Source organism: Tursiops truncatus, chromosome 4 (assembly GCF_011762595.2).
Source record: "Tursiops truncatus isolate mTurTru1 chromosome 4, mTurTru1.mat.Y, whole genome shotgun sequence".
Taxonomy (NCBI): domain Eukaryota; kingdom Metazoa; phylum Chordata; class Mammalia; order Artiodactyla; family Delphinidae; genus Tursiops; species Tursiops truncatus.
In genome coordinates this window covers 28,427,762-28,449,261 of record NC_047037.1, presented here as the reverse complement: position 1 = coordinate 28,449,261, position 21,500 = coordinate 28,427,762, and the positions used below count along the sequence as shown (strand labels likewise).

The window sequence follows — 21,500 nt, the reverse complement described above, 5'->3', positions numbered from 1 at the left end:
TGAAGTTATTCATTAATAACTAGCATAGAAAAAAATTTTTTAATTGTATGGCCCTGTATTGTATCATGAAATATGCTTAATGTTTTTCCCCCCTTGATTAAAAAAGGAGTACACCATAGAAAACTAGCTAAACAGGTATACCAAAAGGGGGGACAGGGAGGAGAGATTGTATCACCTTTAATCCTACCACCCAGAAGTAATGTCTACTATACATTTTAGTTTCTGTCAACATTTTAGTGTGTCATTTTTCAGGGATTTTTAACTGGTTGAAATCATTCTATAAAAATATTTTTTTGCATCTCACTTATCTCATTTGACATTTGAAGATAGTACTTTCTCCAAATTGTTAGCAATTCTCCATAAACAATACTTTTAAATACCTGAGATGTTTGGTCATATGTGAAAGTTAATCATCTTTTAAACTGTTGTTCTATTGAGCAAATGTTCAAAAGAGTGTCCCAATGGTTTTTTTTACTGTAAATAAGTCAAGGATGAATATCTCTGTGCATAAGTCACTGTTCACATTTCTAATTTTAAATTAAATTCTGGAAATATTGGATATAGGGAATAAATAAACTTGATTCAGAGGTTTATATTCATTCAAAATGGTATATGACAATATTTGTGTTTTTGTTACTTCAACCATGTTCCAGACTACATTTCCTTAACAGAATTTTTGCAAGGAAATCAATGCTATATAATTGTTCTTTTAATTCATACTTCTACATTAGAACTGACAGTCTGCGCATAATTATTAGTTTTTTTATTTTATAACTTGAATGGCCTTTTCATATCTTCTCCCCATATGTTTATTTCTATGAACTCTTTAGATATTTAGAATTATTATCCCCCTGTCCTGTTCATTATGAATATAATGCCCAGAGGCTTGACTTTTGTTTGTTGACATTCAAATCTTATATTTTTATGTGGTCTTGTTTGCAATTATCTTCATCTGCTCTTTATCTTGAAAGATTTTATAATAATTAAACTTTAAAATCCGTTATGTTTCCTCTTTCTTTGTCTCCATAAACCTGTTCTACTCATTGTCTACCCCTAACAATGGTGGCCAGCAAAAAACCCTGAAAGCCCACCTAAACACTTACCTTTCGGGAAGGTTAGAAGAATCAATGTTACTAAGTTAAGTAAGAAGAGAGGCAGGCCCTTCTCTGTCTTATCACTCCCATGACCACCAGTCATCCTTCCTGAGACCACCTTCAAAACCACAGATTGGGATATGACTCTTGCTGTCACATGTATAGTTTTACACTTGATGAGGTTTCAATAAGATAATGTATTTGAGAGCACATTGTAAACTATAAAGCGTTACATAAATATAATTATGAACGACCAATAATAATAGCAGGAAGAAATCAAAAAATCAAGTTTTTATAATTTTTAAATTCTATTGTAGAAGGACTACAACATGAGATAAAAATAAATTCACTAGAAATCTCACCTAAGATCCAGACCAGCTTCTTTCCAGAGTAAATCCATCAAGCGCAGCATTTGGAGTGTCAACATATCCTGCCGTAAATCTAAGGGGAAAGAACCCTGCTATGTTATAAGTGCTTTCCACTTTATGCTTAATAATATTTATTCAAGATTAGCTAATTTAACCAGAATTAACTGGCTGGGAAGAAACATTGACAAATAACTGCTCTGTTAATTTTTTTCCAGAATTTTAATGCTGACCATATTCAATATGTTAAATACTAGGTTTGTTGGTTAGCATGCTCCAGTAACTACTTCAGAAATTAAGTTTAAAAATATTTTTAGTTGTTTACCATGTGCAAGCTATTATACTACTTGTACGGGTGCTGTAATACTGCTATAATACAGTAATGCTGTGTTACAGCATCCATACAATTCACATTGCTAACTTTTCTTCTTCTTGTTTGTCTTTTGGGATGCAGAAGAAATTCTTAAGAATCACATAAGTAACTGTATGATGGGTTCACAAAACTGTAATAGTTGATTTTATTTATTATCATGTCCAAGGGTAATTTTTAGGTAAGAGGTGAAAGTACAGATTTCCACATAATGACATTTATACTATCGAGTGGGGTTAAATGTCTAGGAAATACTAAAATTTCTTTTAAAAATAGTTGTAAGCAGAGGAATGGATAAAGAAAATGTGGTAATATATACCATGGAATATTACTCAGCCATAAAAAGGGACGAAGTAGTGCCATTTGCAGAGATGTGGATGGACCTAGAGATTATTGTACAGAATGAAGTCAGAAAGAGAAAAACAAACATCGTATAATATTGCCTATATGTGGAATCTAGAAAAATGGTACACATGAACTTATTTGCAAAGCAGAAATAGAGTCACAGATGTAGAGAACAAACTTATGGTTACAAAGGGGGGAAGGTGGGGTGGGATGAATTGGGAGACTGGGATTGACATATATACACTACTATGTATAAAACAGATAACTAATGAGAACCTACTGTATACCACAGGGAACTCTACTCAGTGATGTGTGGTGACCTAACTGGGAAAGAATCTAAAAAAGAATGGATATGTGTATACGTATAACTGATTCACTTTGCTGTACCAGAAACTAGCACTATAAAGCAACTATATTCAAAAAAAAAAAAGTTGTAAGCATATACTATGCTAAACACATATACTTACGTTATCTCACTTAATTCCATTTAATAAACCCAACACAGAGATGCTATAATCCTCATGGACAAGAAGATCCTGAAGCTCAATGAATTTTATGTGATTTGCCTGAAATCACAAAACTAACAAGTGGTAGCAGTCATGACTGCCTGCTGGTTGGTGTGATTACTTCACAGGCATTTCCTTTATGAAGTATGGGTAAGATATTTTAATTAAAACACAAAACTATGAAACAGGATGTATGAATATATTATTGAAAATATTCTCTTGCATTTCAGAAGCTTTTTACCAAAGGAGTAGACAGCTTTGTATTTTGTAGGAAAAAAGGAAGGCTTATTAGAACAACGTAAGTAAGTAAGCTGTAGAAATCATTCTCCAAAGCGAAAAAAAAAAAGGGGACTTATGACATGCCAAATTCAAATTTATGACCACTGATAGCTACCTCTTGGCTGCCATCTGTTTGTTATACATTTACACATCACCTTTCAGATAAAACAAATGGACAGCAAATGAAAAGTACTAAGGAATTTGGCACTGTAAAAACCTCCGTACATACCATCACCATTTTTAAAAATCACTCCAACTGAATCCTCACCAAACACCTTGTTGTTGTACACCAGCCACAAAGGCTTCATTTTGGAATCCATGTATTTACACTTTTCAATACTGAAAGGAAGAAAGGGGAAAATTAGCCCACTTCAATTTAAAGATATGGCAAGACTGTAACGTTGCCATGATATACTAGGCTTGGGAAAACCCCTCACCTGTTCCAGGTATACAGAAGTCAGAACGAGAACATTTCCTCTTGGCAGAAAAGCAACCGCAATGCTAGGCTTGGCTGGCATGTAGTGACGCCAGGTGAGCTGGACTGAAAACCCAGATTTGCCCTTCTCATGGCTACATTTAAAATTCCTCCTTTCCTTCCCTTATTCTTCCTTAACTTTATGTTATTATACATAAACAATAAAAATCAGAATGTAACATTGGATTGTAACTCCATTCTTGATTTCTTAAAGAGGGATCAATTTTGCATACTGATATACTGAACATAATTATCACTTTCCCATTATTACTTTTGTAGGAAAAGTAAAAATGAGAAATAATTTTCTAAATTCATTCAAAAATCTCATTTTGAAATAGGAAAGTTTAATTAGTAAATAATCTATGATGGCTGCCAACATTTTGCTTACATAGGATTTTCAACTCTTAGAAACCAGTAATATAGAAAGCAAATTTAATTACATACAATTGAAAGGAAATGAACTTGCATTAACTTTCACTAATCCCACAGGTAAATTTAGCTAGAAGGCATATGTCCTATTAACACAAGAATAACTTTTGAGAACTTTAACATTTTCCTTTTTTAATTATATTCCACTTACTGAGGCTAACAGCTGTCCCTACTGCTCCCCTAAGGCAGTCACTCAGAAATCCCTTCTGCATTGCTATTTAATGGGAGATTCACTAAGCACAGTACAGAAGGTCACTTACTAGAGTTCTGAGAGGATAACACATGGGTTCAGAGGTGATTGCAGGTCAGAGAGGGCTTCCCGATAAGCATTCTGTTTTAAACAAGTGTGCATTGCTTCTTTCCCTTTGGCTCTATTTAGCTTCATTGCATTCAGTTTGATTAAACTATTTAAAGTTTTTAATTTATTGAGTGCTTCAACCTGAAAAATAAGTTTCCCCACCACCAAAATTCATTTATGTTAAAAATAATATCATGTGATAATATTAATCAATACCATTCCCTCACCACCCTCCTCCCCACAATACACAGGCAGGACAACCAGCTAACGTAAAAACAGTGCTTGCTTTATGAGAAGAATATTAGATACAACGAAAAAAATTAATTGTTACCTCTTGTTACTTAAAGCAACATTTTTCAAATGTTCTTGAACCTTTTCTTAAATAAAATCTTATAAACTAGAGAAAAGTAAAGAGACATAGATTATAGGTAAGAAGATAAGTATGAAACTTTACTCAGAACTCTGCAACTAACTAATAGAATTTGAAATACAATTAATCTGAACCACTGTAATTGGGCAACTCCATAGTACGAAAGGAAAATCTATGTACAAGTAACCCTGGGGTTGATATTCAACCTTACTACCTTTGTCATCACTCTTCTATAACATCTTCTCAGTATATTCTCTTTCCACTAAGAGTATAACGTAAATTTTTGTACAATAAAATAGATACGAATATAGACAACAGTAGCTATTGTTCAAGTCTAAATTAACTGGTTTTTATAATGAGGTAACTCTGGCTATCAAAACTTATGCAAAAAAAAAATCATGCAAGTAGTACAAGGGGAATCAACAATGGCCAACTGAATCAAAACCATGTGTTTGGGGCTTCCCTGGTGGCGCAGTGGTTAAGAATCCGCCTGCCAATGCAGGGGAAACGGGTTCGAGCCCTGGTTCGGGAAGATCCCACATGACGCGGAGCAACTAAGCCCATGCGCCGCAACTACTGAGCCTGGGCTCTAGAGCCCGCAAGCCACAACTACTGAGCCTGTGTGCCACAACTACTGAAGCCCACGCGCCTAGAGCCCCGTGCTCCACAACAAGAGAAGCTACCGCAATGAGAAGCCTGCGCACCACAACAAAGAGTAGCCCCTGCTCGCCACAGCTACAGAAAGCCCATATGCAGCAACGAAGACCTAGTGCAGCCATAAATAAATAAATAAATAAATAAAACCATGTGTTTAAAAGTCAACTTTACTGGGCTTCCCTAGTGGTGCAGTGGTTAAGAATCTGCCTGCCAATGCAGGGGACACGGGTTCAAGCCCTGGTCTGGGAAGATCCCACATGCCGCGGAGCAACAAAGCTCATGCGCCACAACTACTGAGCCTGCGCTCTAGAGCCTGAGAGTCACAACTACTGAAGCCCACACACCTAGAGCCCGTGCTCTGAAACAAGAAGCCACTGCAATGAGAAGCCCGTGCACCGCAACAAAGAGTAGCCCCAGCTTGCTGCAACTAGAGAAAGCCCGCACACAGCAACGAAGACCCGACACAGCCAAATATAATAAATAAAATAAATAAATTTATTTAAAAAAAACAAGGAAAGAGAAGTCAACTTTATTGTTTAGTAACTCAAGGTCTTTCCATGTAATATTATGTCAAATTCTGTAAGACCCAGCCTCAGCCAGGTATAAAACATAAAAAGGAATATTTTATTTTATCATTATGTCATTAAAACTGGAAACAACAAATGATAAAAACAGAATACATATATCAACATGTGAATTGTGTATAACAAGCATATAAAATATGTAGGCAAAAAAAATATGTAGGCACAAACATTATGAACACCATGGCTTCCATTTTGATGGACAGGAGATTTATTTTACACCATATTTTCATTTTTGAACTTTGCTACTATGCAAGGAAACCACTAAGACTCTGTAGGGAGGTGAATTCGGCATGCAGTTTCTACAGACAGGCTGAGGGCTTGCTCACAGGAAACTGGGAAGGTTCTATGTAGCCTGGTGATAAAATTGAGATTGCTGAAGCTTGCCAAGTTAGCCATCTGTCAAAACCACAGACACCCCATTTCTCAACAATTTCAGGAGCTGTACAAACACTGGTGAAAAGGGAACTCGCTGAAAAATGGGCTATGCAAACAAGAATTTTTTAAAGTATTTCAAATTTGAATTTCTTGCATGTTTCTACAGTTGTGAATTTTCAGGGCCTAACCCTAATTATGTTGATATCCATTTCCTGGAACAGCGTTCGGAACACCCACATGGCCATAAGTCAAATACTTTAAGTGTTTCAACACCTTGTCACACTATAGGTTTACAGTGATAACAAGAACTGCCATGTAAAGGGTACAATCTTCCCCTGGCTGTTCATCAGTCAAGAAAAGAGTAAGAATAATGTGATCAGATATATGTCATATGTTTGCCGGTATAAAAGTCAAACTGAGGTTCCCAGAGAACCAAAATACATCCAGTGCTGTCTACTCATATGAATGAGGCCAAAGAAGTAGGGCCCTCATCAAGTGGAGTCTTAATAGACTTTGTTAAAATTTGGATTTTATTCCCTATGCAATGAATGTTACTGCAGGGATTTTAAAAAGGGAATACATCTACATTTTAAAAAGATCATTTTATCTGCTGGGTAGAGAATAAAGGTACGTGTGTGTGTGTCTGTGTGTGCATGTGCACACATGCGTGCATGCAGAAGAATGGAAACAAGGGGCACAATTTAGGAGGTTAATGAAGACATCCAGGTAAGAAAGGATAGTGGGTTGGACAAGGATGGTAGGCATGAACACAAGAGAAATTGATAGGTATGAGATATCTTTAAAAGGACTATAAAATTAAGGGGACTAATAGTATCTGACTATAAAATTAACGGGACTAATAGTATCTATCTCATATTCTTGTGAAGAATAAATGGCCCACAATAAGCGGTGAATAAATGTTAGCTATTATTACTATCATTAAAGGGCTTTCCAAAAAGGAGGGATCAGATACAGTTACTTTAACATGAATAAAAAAACGTAAATATTTTTTTTACATCTTTATTGGAGTATAATTGCTTTACAATGGTGTGTTACTTTCTGCTTTATAACAAAGTGAATCAGTTATACATATACATATGTTCCCATATCTCTTCCCTCTTGCGGCTCCCTCCCTCCCACCTTCCCTATTCCATTCCTCCAGGCGGTCACAAAGCACCGAGCTGATCTCCCTGTGCTATGCAGCTGATTCCCACTAGCTATCTACCCTACGTTTGGTAGTGTATATACGTCCATGCCTCTCTCTTCCTTTGTCACAGCTTACCCTTCCCCTCCCCATATCCTCAAGTCCATGCTCTAGTAGGTCTGTGTCTTTATTCCTGTCTTACCCCTAGGTTCATCATGACATTTTTTTTCTTAAATTCCATATATATGTGTTAGCATACGGTATTTGTCTTTCTCTTTCTGACTTACTTCACTCTGTATGACAGACTCGAGGTCTATCCACCTCATTACAAATAGCTCAATTTCGTTTCTTCTTATGGCTGAGTAATATTCCATTGTATATATGTGCCACATCTTCTTTATCCATTCATCCGATGACGGACACTTAGGTTGTTTCCATGTCCTGGGTATTGTAAATAGAGCTACAATGAACATTTTGGTACATGACTCTTTGAATTATGGTTTTCTCAGGGTATATGCCCAGTAGTGGGATTGCTGGGTCATATGGTAGTTCTATTTGTAGTTTTCTAAGGAACCTCCATACTGTTCTCCATAGTGGCTGTATCAATTCACATTCCCACCAACAGTGAAAGAGTGCTCCCTTTTCTCCACACCCTCTCCAGCATTTATTGTTTCTAGATTTTTTGATGATGGCCATTCTGACTGGTGTGAGATGATACCTCATTGTAGTTTTGATTTGCATTTCTCGAAGGATTAATGATGTTGAGCATTCTTTCATGTGTTTGTTGGCAGTCTGTATATCTTCTTTGGAGAAATGTCTATTTAGGTCTTCTGCCCAGTTTTGGATTGGGTTGTTTGTTTTTTTGTTATTGAGCTGCATGAGCTGCTTATAAATTTTGGAGATTAATCCTTTGTCAGTTGCTTCATTTGCAAATATTTTCTCCCATTCTGAAGGTTGTCTTTTGGTCTTGTTTATGGTTTCCTTTGTTGTGCAAAAGCTTTGAAGTTTCATTAGGTCCCATTTGTTTATTTTTGTTTTTATTTCCATTTCTCTAGGAGGTGGGTCAAAAAGGATCTTGCTGTGATTTATGTCATAGAGTGTTCTGCCTATGTTTTCCTCTAAGAGTTTGATAGTTTCTGGCCTTATATTTAGGTCTTTAATCCATTTTGAGCTTATTTTTGTGTATGGTGTTAGGGAGTGATCTAATCTCATACTTTACATGTACCTGTCCAGTTTTCCCAGCACCACTTATTGAAGAGGCTGTCCTTTCTCCACTGTACATTCCTGCCTCCTTTATCAAAGATAAGGTGACCATATGTACGTGGGTTTATCTCTGGGCTTTCTATCCTGTTCCATTGATCTATATTTCTGTTTTTGTGCCAGTACCATACTGTCTTGATTACTGTAGCTTTGTAGTATAATCCGAAGTCAGGGAGCCTGATTCCTCCAGCTCCGTTTTTCGTTCTCAAGATTGCTTTGGCTATTCGGGGTCTTTTCTGTTTCCATACAATTTGTGAAATTTTTTGTTCTAGTTCTGTGAAAAATGCCAGTGGTAGTTTGATAGGGATTGCATTGAATCTGTAGGTTGCTTTGGGTAATAGAGTCATTTTCACAATGTTGATTCTTCCAATCCAAGAACATGGTATATCTCTCCATCTATTTGTATCATCTTTAATTTCTTTCATCAGTGTCTTATAATTTTCTGCACACAGGTCTTTTGTCTCCTTAGGTAGGTTTATTCCTAGATATTTTATTCTTTTTGTTGCAATGGTAAATGCGAGTGTTTTCTTGATTTCACTTTCAGATTTTTCATCATTAGTGTATAGGAATGCCAGAGATTTCTGTGCATTAATTTTGTATCCTGCTACTTTACCAGATTCATTGATTAGCTCCAGTAGTTTTCTGGTAGCATCTTTAGGATTCACTATGTATAGTATCATGTCATCTGCAAACAGTGACAGCTTTACTTCTTTTCCGATTTGGATTCCTTTTATTTCCTCTTCTCTGATTGCTGTGGCTAAAACTTCCAAAACTATGTTGAATAAGAGTGGTGAGAGTGGGCAACCTTGTCTTGTTCCTGATCTTAGTGGAAATGCTTTCAGTTTTTCACCATTGAGGACGATGTTGGCTGTGGGTTTGTCATATATGGCCTTTATTATGTTGAGGAAAGTTCTCTCTATGCCTACTTTCTGCAGGGTTTTTATCATAAATGGGTGTTGAATTCTGTCAAAAGCTTTCTCTGCATCTATTGAGATGATCATATGGTTTTTCTCCTTCAATTTGTTAATATGGTTTATCACATTGATTGATTTGCATATACTGAAGAATCCTTGCATTCCTGGGATAAACCCCACTTGATCATGGTGTATGATCCTTTTAATGTGTTGTTGGATTCTGTTTGCTAGTATTTTGTTGAGGATTTTTGCATCTATGTTCATCAGTGATACTGGCCTGTACTTTTCTTTCTTTGTGACATCCTTGTCTGGTTTTGGTATTAAGGTGATGGTGGCCTCGTAGAATGAGTTTGGGAGTGTTCCTCCCTCTGCTATATTTTGGAAGAGTTTGAGAAGGATAGGTGTTAGCTCTTCTCTAAATGTTTGATAGAATTCGTCTGTGAAGCCATCTGGCCCTGGGCTTTTGTTTGTTGGAAGATTTTTAACCACAGTTTCAATTTCAGTGCTTGTGATTGGTCTGTTCATATTTTCTATTTCTTCTTGATTCAGTCTTGGCAGGTTGTGCATTTCTAAGAATTTGTCCATTTCTTCCAGGTTGTCCATTTTACTGGCATAGAGTTGCTTGTAGTAATCTCTCATGATCTTTTGTATTTCTGCAGTGTCAGTTGTTACTTCTCCCTTTTCATTTCTAATTCTATTGATTTGAGTCTTCCCCCTTTTTTTCTTGATGAGTCTGGCTAATGGTTTATCAATTTTGTTTATCTTCTCAAAGAACCAGCTTTTAGTTTTATTGATCTTTGCTATCGTTTCCTTCATTTCTTTTTCATTTATTTCTGATCTCATCTTTATGATTTCCTTCCTTCTGCTAACTTTGGGGTTTTTTTGTTCTTCTTTCTCTAATTGCTTTAGGTGCAAGGTTAGGTTGTTTATTCAAGACGTTTCCTGTTTCTTAAGGTAGGAGTGTATTGCTATAAACTTCCCTCTTAGAACTGCTTTTGCTGCATCCCATAGGTTTTGGGTCGTCGTGTCTCCATTGTCATTTGTTTCTAGGTATTTTTTGATTTCCTCTTTGATTTCTTCAGTGATCACTTCGTTATTAAGTAGTGTATTGTTTAGCCTCCATGTGTCTGTATTTTTTACAGATTTCTTCCTGTAATTGATACCTAGCCTCATAGTTTTGTGGTCGGAAAAGATACTTGATACAATTTCAATTTTCTTAAATTTACCAAGGCTTGATCTGTGAACCAAGATATCTATACTGGAGAATGTTCCATGAGCACTTGAGAAAAATGTGTATTCTGTTGAAAAACCGTAAATATTAAAATCATCTATGAAAACCTACGGTAGTTCCTCTGGCAATGCAAATGAGTTAAAAAACTGTAGTGGGGGCTTCCCTGGTGGTGCAGTGGTTGAGAGTCCACCTGCCGATGCAGCGGACACAGGTTCATGCCCTGGTCCAGGAGGATCCCACATGCCGTGGAGCGGCTGGGCCCGTGAGCCATGGCCGCTGAGCCTGCGCGTACAGAGCCTGTGCTCCGCAATGGGAGAGGCCACAACAGTGAGAGGCCCGTGTACTGCAAAAAAAAAAAAAAAAAAAAAAAGGTGTAGTGGAACTGGAAATTATAATACTACAGAGAGCTGATATAAAATTAGGGTGTGATACCACAGAGGCATAGGAATGAACAGCAGGTTAGGAGTGGTGAAACAAATGGCTTTCAAATGAGATAGAGAAGTTAGAAAAGGTAAAAAGGTAGGGGAGTCTTTGCCACAAGGAAAAAACAATGTAGTACCAAAAAGTAAAGTCTGGGAGAGAATATTTAATACTACAGAAAATTTCAGTTAGGTGGACTGAATATACTGATTTCAGTTTATATCAGCTAGATGAAACTACCCTGCTAATACTTACAGCTTACATACTGTAATACTTACAGTCACATACAGCTTATGGTCTACGTTTACACCATGACAATAATAAACACCTCACTTCTCTAACGTGTACTCATAGGCTTAGACACACTAAAAAGTTAATAAATCCCCCAATACTTTCATCAACGCTGAATGATGCCTGTGAACGCTCCTATATCAACCAGACTGAAACTGATTTTCCCCTGGCTTCCCCAAAGGGACCCATGGCCTTTTACTATAGCAACTGCACACTGGGGGAAAGGAAATAATCAGAACTTTCAGGGACTTCTGGACACTGGTTCTGAATTGACACTAATTCAAAGAGATCCAAAACATCAGAGGTCCACCAAAGTAGGGGCTTATGGAGGCCAAGTTAACAATGGAGTTTTAGCACAAATCTGTTCCATGGTGGGCCCAGTGGGTCCCAAGCCCATCCTGTGGTTATTTCTCTAGTTCTGGAATGCATAGCTGAAATATATATACTCAGGAGCTGGCAGAATCCCTATGTTGTTTCCCTGACCCGTGGAGTGAGAGCTATTATGATGGGAAAGGCCAGGTGGAAGTTATTACAACTGTCTCTTCCCAAGAAAACGGTAAAAACATTCCTAGAGTAACTGTACATATTAGTATTATCACCAAGGACTTGAAAGATGCAAGGTGGTGATTCCCATCACATCCTCATTCATCTTGCCTATTTGGCCTGTACAAAAGATAGATGACTCTTAGAGAATTACAGTGGATTGTTACAGCATTAACCAGGTGGTATACCAGATGTAGTTTCACTGCATAAACACACCCCCTGACACATGGTATGCAACTACTGATCTGACAAGTGCTTTTTTTCTCCGTATGTGTCAATATGGACCCCCATAATTAATTTGCTTAAGTTAGCAAGGCCAACAATACACTTTCATTGTCCTAACTCAGGGGTACATCAATTCTCCAGCTCTATGTAATAGTTTAGCTTGCCGGAACCTTAATCGACTTTCCTTTCAATAAGATATCATGCTGATCCATTACAGTGATAACATTGTGCTGACTGAACCTAGTAAGTAACATGTAGCAACTACTCTAGACTTAAAGAAATTTGTATGTTAGAAGGTGGAAATAAATCCGACAAAAATTTGAGGCCTTCAATCTCAGTGCATCTTCTAGGGTTAAAGTGGTATGGAGCATGTCAAGATATCCCTTCTAAGGTGAAGAGTAATTTATTTGCTTACAACCAAAAATAAGGCACAACACCTAGTGGGTCTCTTTGGATTCTGGAGGCAACATATTCCTCATGCACTCTGGCCTATTTACTGAGTGACCCAGCACCTCAAAAGGTGCCAGTTTGTTTTTTTTGGTTTTTTTTTTTTTTTTGCGGTACACGGGCCTCTCACTGTTGTGGCCTCTCCCGTTGCGGAGCACAGGCTCCGGACGCGCAGGCTCAGCGGCCATGGCTCACGGGCCCAGCCGCTCCGCGGCATGTGGGATCTTCCCAGACCTGGGCACGAACCTGTGTCCCCTGCATCAGCAGGCGGACTCTCAACCACTGCGCCACCAGGGAAGCCCGAGGTGCCGGTTTTGAGTGAGGCCCAGAACAAGAGAATGCTCTGCAGCAGGCCCAAACTGCCATGCAAGTTGTGGCCACATGATCCAGCAGACCTAATGGCGCTAGATCTGTCAGTGACATATAGGGATGCTATTTGGAGCCTTTGGCAGGCTCCTATAGGTGAATCACAGCACAGGTCCTTAGGATTTTGGGGAAAAACAAAATCTACCATGCCCTACTGATAACTACTCTCCTTTTGAGAAACAGCTCTTAGCTTGCTTCTGGGTTTCAGTAGAGACAACGCTTAACCACTGGCCATGAAGTAACCATGCAACCTGAGCTGCCTGTCATGAACCAGGTGTTATCTGACCCACCACACATAAAGATGGGCAAGCACAGTGGCACTCCATCATCAAGTGAACGTGGTTATATACGAGACTGGGCCCAATCGGGTCCTGAAGGCACAAGTGACATGAAGAAGTGGCCCAAATGTCCGTGGTTTCTCACTCCTGTTATACTACCTTCTCTATCCTATCCTGCAGCATGGCCTCATGGGGAGTTCCTTATGATCAGCTGACACAGGAAGAGAAGACTTAACCATGGTTTACAGATTATTGGATTACAATAGGTAGGCGCCATACAAAAGTGGACAACTGTGGTACTAGAGCCCCCTTCTGGAACATTCCTGAAGGACAGTGGTGAAGGGAAATACTCCCAGTGTGAAGAACTTCAGAAAGTGCACCTGTTTGTTCACTTTGCTTGGAAGGAGAAATGGCCATATGTGCAATTATATAGCAATTCACGAGCTGTGACCAACACTGGTCAGAGACTTAGAAGGAACATGATTGGAAAACTAGTGACAAGGAAATTTAAGGAAGAGGTATGTGATAGACCTCTCTGAATGGGCAAAAAAATAAAAGATATTTTTGTCCCACTGTATGCTCACCAAAGTTTAACCTTGGAAGATTTTTATAAAGTGGATAGGATGACCCATTCCATGTATACCAGCCAGCCTTTCCTCAGCCAACCCGGTCACCATCCAATGGAGAACAGTGGCAGGGATGGAGGTTATGTATGTGCTCAGCAACATGAACCTCCACTCACCAAAGCCCACCTGCTACGGCCACTGCTGAGTGCCTGATGTGCCAGCACCAGAGACCAACACTGAGTGCCCAATATGGCACCATTTCCTGGGGGTGATCAGCCAGCTATGGAATGACAGGTTGATAACATGGGACTGCTTCCCTTCTGGAAAGGGCAGTACCTTATTCTTACTGGAACAAACACTCTGGATATGAATTTGCCTACAATGTTTCTGCCAAAACTACCATCCATGGACTTATAAAACACCTTAGCCACCATCATGGCATTCCACATAGCATTGCTTCTGATCAAGGAACTCATTTCACAGCAAATAAAGTACAGCAATGGGCTCGTGCTCATAGAATTCACTAGTCTTACCATGTTCCCTACCATTTAGAAGTAGCTGCCTTGATAAAACAGTGGAATGGCCTTTTGAAGACAATTACAGTGCTGGCTAGATGTGAATACCTTGCAGGGCTGGGGCAAGGTTCTGTAGAAGGCTGTATATGCTCTGAATCAGCATCCAATATATGATGCTGTTTCTCCAATAGCCAGGATTCACAGTTCCATGAAGGTGTGAAAATGGAAGTAGTACCCTCTCACTATTACCCCTAATGACCCACTAACAAAATTTTTGCCTCCTGTTCCTGAGATCTTATGCTCTGTTGGCACAGAGGTCTTAGTTACAGAGAGAATGATTCTACTGGGAGACACAACAATTCCATTGAACTGGATGGTAAGACTCCTGCCCAGCCATTTTGGGCTCCTCATGCTTCTGGATCAACAGGCAAAGAAGTACATTATGGTGCTGGCTAGGATGATTGATCCTGACTGCAAAGCAGAAATTAGGGAAGAGTATGTCTAGAATATAGGTGATCTCTTAGTATTACCAAGTCCAGTGATTAAGATCAATGGGAAATTACAAGTCAATCCAGGTAGGACTACTAATGGCCTAGACTCTTCAAGAATAAAGCTTTAGGTCATCCCAGCATGTAAAGAACACAACCAACTGAGGTGCTTGCCGAAGACAAAGGGAATACAGGATGGGTTAGAAGATGGTAGTGATAAATACCAGATATAACCACGTGATCAGTTACAGAAATGAGGACTGTCATGAATATCTTATTTTGTTATGAATACGGGTGTATGCACACATATATACACACATATATAACAAATATCTTTGTTTCCTTCTCACTCTTATTCCGTTAACATGTAACATAAGATACATTAACTTTATATCATTACTTACATCTTAATATTTAAGTATTATTAATTTTACAACATACTACTTAATTTACAGGGAATTAAGGAGAAGAACAAACGCCACTCAAGGAGATTATCTCCTCCTCTGAGAAAGAAGTTAATGAGTAATTGGTGGTACTCAGCCTCGTTGTATCATGTTAGGTGGAATTTTGACCTTGTTATTGGCTTTATTTAGAGATTAAGTAAGGGTTTAAGGAGCTACATATGGATGCCAAGTTGACCTGTGATGGCTAATTTTACATATCAACTTGACAGGGCCACGGAGTGTTCAGATACTTGGACCAACATTATTCTAGGTGTTTCTGGATGAGATTAACATTTGAATAGGTAGACTGAATATAGCTGATTGCCCTCCCTTATGTGGGTGGGCCTCATCCAAACATTTGAATAGAACAAAAGGCAGACCCTCCTGCAAGAAAGAAGGAATTCCACCTGCCTGACTGCCTAGAGCTGGGATATTGTTCTTTTCCTGCCTTCAGAGTTGAACTGAAACAATGGCTCTTCTTGGGTGTCAAGTCTGCTTTCAGACTGGTACTCATACTGTTGGCTCTCCAGGTTCTCAGGCCTTCAGACTCAGGCTGGAACTACACCAGCTCTCCTGGATTTCCAGCTTGCTTGACTGCAGATCTTGGGACTTCTTGGCCTCCATTATCACATGAGCCAATTCTTTATAATAAATCTCAATCTCACCCACCTGCCCCCTTCACTCTCTCTATATAGACACAAACACAATTGTCTCTCTGTAGAGCACTGACTACCACACTCTCCAACTAGCTAACCAGATCATCAAAACCCACAACGTGTCACCTGCACTGTGACCTCTTGCCTAATGCCCTAAGCTAGAATATGTGCCTCTTTTTTCTGCTACCATACATAATACTCCCATTAATAACACTGCCATCATAATATCACTAATTTGTGTACCTACTCTGTGGAATATAAAATCCTTGATGACAGCAACATAGCTAATATGACTTCATATCACCAACAGCAACACAAACCCTAGCATATAGCAGGTTCTGAGTAAATATATATTAAACCATTTTAAAAAATCTTCTTGAGTTATGTTAGATAATACTCAATTTAGGAAAAACTATTGCTAGAGAACAAGAGCATATCGTTGCTATCTGTCAATGAAGGATTCCAGCATGAAGAAGCTAATACAGAGCTGCTTTACCTGACGGCAGAAATGCTCTCATCTCATCCTTCAGGGGACCAAGAAGACACCAACAAATCAAGCTTGGGCCAAGGTTATGTTTCTCATTTGCAAGAAAGCTCTTTAAAAACCATTACTATTTGTAATTACTTAGAGGTATAAGTCAGGATTATCTCCAAAATAAAATACACAAATAACTGGATACTGAGACAACTGTCAACAATAACGCCCGATGAAATTCTGTGTTCAATAAAACAGCATCATGATTCTGTTTAATGGCTTATGTTTTATTTTAGCTTCAAAGATACATTTATACTGATAAAATGACATTGTTGTCTATTTTGTAAAATGGATCTATCTTTGAGTTTTGATTTAAAAAAGAGAGGTTTTGCTTAAAAGGTTTGAAAACTCCCGGTATAATAAAAAGAGATTTAGTTTTATAGTTGGACAGAGAGTTAAGTCAGAAACTTACTCTTTTACTTAATAGTTGTGGGTTTTTAGGCAAGTTACTTAATCTCTTGGAGAGATTGTTTTTTCACCTTGTCAAATCCAGACAGTAACAGTAAATACTGTGGCACATTATTAGGAGAGTAAAATAGCATACTTTAAACACTTAGTATACTTCCTGGCATACAGTAAGCATTTAATATCTGACCTATTAGTATCACTAATAACTCATCACCTGAAATGATTAGAAAATGAAGGCCTAGGAAGAAAATGAGGGAATGTGGGAGAGCATCACAATTTCAGGCATGTATATATAGTTTGAAAAAGCAGCTTGAGGATTCTGAATTCTAGAAGCTGTAACACCTATAAACTTAGGTGTCAAAATATCTCAGTTTAAAACAAATGGCAGAGCGTATGAATCATAAATACTATACTAACTGGAAAGAGTAACTCAGGGGTATGGAAAAACAGCGTCTAAAGATTTCATAATCTTTGTTACCATCAAATCCATTGTTAAGCATGTCTAAATAGGTATTTCCTACTAAAATTTAAGGCATGGTGTTAATACTATAAGGAATCCTAATTTTTCAGATAGCATTCAATTAATAATATTCTGCTGAATTTGTTGAAACTTCATTTCTTGGCTTACATTTTGATTAAAAAATGTATTAACTGGGTTCAGTTATTGAAACTTCTATGAAATACTGTGATAGGAGAACTAGCATATGACACAATTTATCAAATACCATGTGACAAAGTGAACATGAAGATTAAAATAAGCTGATACCTGCTTGGAAAGCGCTTTCATGTGACCTACGCTTCCCCGGCAGTATGCTTCAAGGATGACACCAAATTGTACTGAAACAGCAGGAATGTGCACTTCTGACCTGCAGAAAGTTAATATTATGAAGATTTATCAAACACTTCAGGTCACCAAATAAAAATACTGACTTCTTTATTCTATTATGAAATTAACTTATTATGCTAATCAAAGAAAGGGAGAACACATCATCTTGTACACAATCACAGATGGGATGCTCAACTTTTAATTCTTTAAACACTACAGTTCAAAAAGATATGTGATTTTATCATTAGTTCATTGTTTACTCCTAGAAATCCAAAGTTACCACATCTTATTTGTTTTTTTGGAGTGAAATGGTAATACTACCAATTTACAGACAACTCAGATGAAACACAGATCTGACTCAGATCACACAATTGACTAATCCCTCAATTAGCTTCTATGTGATTTTTTTTTTCACTTAAAGAATGGTGTACACATTTGAAAAAGGAAGGAATACCTTATTTTGTTATTCCTTGAGGGATTTAAAAATAAGAAGATTGAAATGGATGAGAAAAGAAGACAAGTTAAAAACAAGAAAGGAAAAACTATGGATAATAAAGAAATCAAGATTCAGAAATATAACTCCTAAAATTAACATCAAAATACTATACAGCTTATTTTCCTTAAGAAGCTTAGCCAAAAAGGAGAAAAGTTATTTTTTTCTGTTAATGATTAGCTTCAGTACTCTGAAGTCCAGATGGAAAAAATCACAAATGTCCAAGTATAGCGTGAGAAATGAGGAATTGACAACCTTCCTAGGCAACAGAAGAACTTTAGTTCTCTTTCCCTATTTTACTCCTATATAAACTTGGTTTAATAAGATTCATGTATTTCTGAAAATGACCTAGTTAATAAAGAAGCTAAAAATAAAGTTGCTGTTGTTATAGGAAAACTTTAAAATCTTTATTTATGCAATAGTAGCAATGATGATACCACTACCCAATAAGTACGTTTTTAGTCCAAAAATATTAACACAATAAGTAAACTTTACTGGAAAATAGCAATACATTATAATAATAATTATTATTAATTATAATTATCATAATAAAAATTATTAATTTCAGTTATAAATCAAGGAGGCATAAAGGGACACTTATCTCAGTTACTTTGCCAAATCATGAAAATTGAGAGTCTGGGTATCAAGAAATAGGAGTAGATACCAAGAAAGCATAAATGTTATGGATGACTCAGAAACAACTAAAGCAGCTAGACTGTTTTACTACATGTCCTGTATTATGCTGGTTAATATTTACAAAAGCACGTGGTGGATTTGATTTGAAATATAAAAGACTTACCTAAGGTGCCAAAATAAAAACTGCCCTATCCTCCGATTAGCAAGTGCTCTTTCTAGTAGGAATCTAGAGAGGGCACAATCAAGAAAAGGCTCATATTTTAAAACTTGCACCAACTGTAAAAGATATTGAGAGAGTTCTTCATCACTGAAAAAAACAAAAGACACAGTAAGTCACTCAACAATCGGTGCTGGAAAAAGACCCATTCCTATCAAACTTATCAAATACTAACTTACTGAAACACAATGGTTCTTTTGGGTCAAGCTTGGGGCACACTTACATTCACTGTTTCACTGTTACAATAACATAAGAAAAGCTGAGAATTTCTGATGTGCAGAAGAGTGAAAAGGAGCAAAGAACAGATATATGGGGCATTTTTATTAAGTTAACTAGGTTTATACAACTGATGATTGTATTTATAATCAGCCGAGAGTTATAATAAAATTAGGTAATAGTTTTCTGATCATGCTGAAAAAGTTACGTGCTCAGTCAACCAACCAGCTTTTTAAAATACAAATTCCATCAGTACTTCAACTTATTTTCCTTTCATATCATTGGGATTAAGTAATTTTTGCTCCAGAAAATGAATGAACAATTAAAATCTTCAAATAGTTTGAAGGATAAAGAGTGTATTTGTAAGTGGGAATGGATTCATTGAATTGACATACTATTGTAATTAAATGAGCTGAATTAATTAATGTTCGGGCTCTCTATTTTGTATCCATCTCCAAACCATTCACATGTAAACACACTCCCATCAAAGGCAATTCCAGTAGTCAGGTAAGATATGCATCCCAAGTCCTCTACTTGGTGACTATAGTCTTGGACAATAAATGGTTAAGCAGTAGTCTAAAGCAGACCTGGGAATGAAACCTAGGATACTGACCTGGGACTGAAACCTAGGATACTATACACCAGAAAAAACCTCATACCAGAAAATTTAACATAGGAAGACACATTAGAATTACCTATATGGAACATGGGGATCACAGCAATCTCCTCCTAGGGATCAATATATTTAAGAAAAACACTTAGCTCAGTCCAAGAGGGGCCAGGTAGCCCCTCCCCTTCAGATCTCCAATGCAAACAGAGAGACTGAGGAACAACTGGGAGCCTCATTTTTTAAAACTATCTATAAAACCATCTTAAGTTTATTGTAAAATCCATGCCCACTATAAAATCTATAAGTAGTGTAAAAGATAGAAGTATAGAAAAGAAGAGGCTTCCTCTTTCCTTACACTTCTTATTTCACTCCCCCAAAATAACCACTGTTAAAGAGTTTGTATAATTTGTTTTGGAGAGCACACAATTTAAAACATAAATGATTTATTTTAAAAAGAAGAAAAGGAAAAAAATGTATCACAGTATCCATAATTTTCTGAGAACTTTTGTTTTTCAAATGACCATATGGTATAACCCCTCATTTTGAGGCCAGTAAGAAAATGGATAAACCTGAAAATGCCCATTGTCTAAGACTGTCTCAATAATGACATTTCATCCAAGAAATCCCATAGATTCTCACACATGTACTACCCTAAAGAGATTGTACAAGCATGTTCACTGTAGCATTGTTTGTTAAGAGGGAAATTTTGAGAAAATTTAAAATGTTCCTCAATAGAGAAATGGAGTAAATACGATACATCTCTATGAAAGAATATTACACAGTAGTGAAAGGAATAAACTACATTTATATGTAACAGGAGAGACTGACCTCAAAAACCTAATGTTGAATAAAGGAAAAAAACTATGTAAAACAATATATATGGCAAGACACAGCTGTGTGATTTTTAAATGTACAATATTATCCCATATCTGTATTTTATAGATATATAAATGTGGTAAAAACAGAAAATTATGGTATAGAAGGATATACACCAAATTCGTGATAACAGTTGCCTCTGGGAAGTGAAAATAATCAGGATTGAGTAAGGAAACTATGAGGACTTTAGCTGTAACGTTAATTGCTTTAAAATACAAACTTAGGGCTTCCCTGGTGGCACAGTGGTTAAGAATCTGTCTGCCAATGTTGGGGACACAGGTTTGAGCCCTGGTCCGGGAAGATTGCACGTGCCGCGGAGCAACTAAGCCCGTGGGCAGCAACTACTGAGCCTGTGCTCTAGAGCCCGTGAGCCACAGCTACTAAGCCTGCATGCCACAACTACTGAGGCCTGCATGCCTAGAGCCCATTCTCTGCAACAAGAGAAGCCACCGTAATGAGAAGCCCGCGCACCGCAGTGAAGAGTAGCCCCCGCTTGCTGCAACTAGAGAAAGCCTGCACGCAGCAACGAAGACCCAATGCAGCCAAAGAATTAAAAAAAAAAAAATTTTTAAGTTTAAAAAAATAAATAAAATACAAACTTAAAAAAAGTCAAAAATATTAACATTTAAAAAAAGAAAAAATATTAACATTTCTTAATTGTGGGTAATGGACAGAAAAGAGTTAACAGAGGAGCAAACCTGACTGCTATCCTTTGATAAAGCATGCTTACAAGGTTAGCCCTTGACCGG

The 21,500-nt window shown here is 37.4% G+C and overlaps 1 protein-coding gene across 8 annotated transcripts in view; it reads right to left on the bottom strand.

Moving 5' to 3' along the window:
- Nucleotides 1-21,500, bottom strand: part of PIK3CB (phosphatidylinositol-4,5-bisphosphate 3-kinase catalytic subunit beta) — a 191,104-nt gene that overhangs the window by 19,771 nt on the left and 149,833 nt on the right. For all 8 annotated transcript variants that reach the window (XM_073803775.1, XM_019934250.3, XM_019934248.3 and 5 more), the window contains 5 exons: nucleotides 18,996-19,139; nucleotides 17,644-17,743; nucleotides 4,124-4,302; nucleotides 3,189-3,298; nucleotides 1,457-1,535 (listed from right to left, as the gene is read on the bottom strand). In XM_073803775.1, the coding sequence (XP_073659876.1) occupies nucleotides 1,457-1,535; nucleotides 3,189-3,298; nucleotides 4,124-4,302; nucleotides 17,644-17,743; nucleotides 18,996-19,139 (612 nt within the window). The remainder of the gene's footprint in view (nucleotides 1-1,456; nucleotides 1,536-3,188; nucleotides 3,299-4,123; nucleotides 4,303-17,643; nucleotides 17,744-18,995; nucleotides 19,140-21,500) is intronic.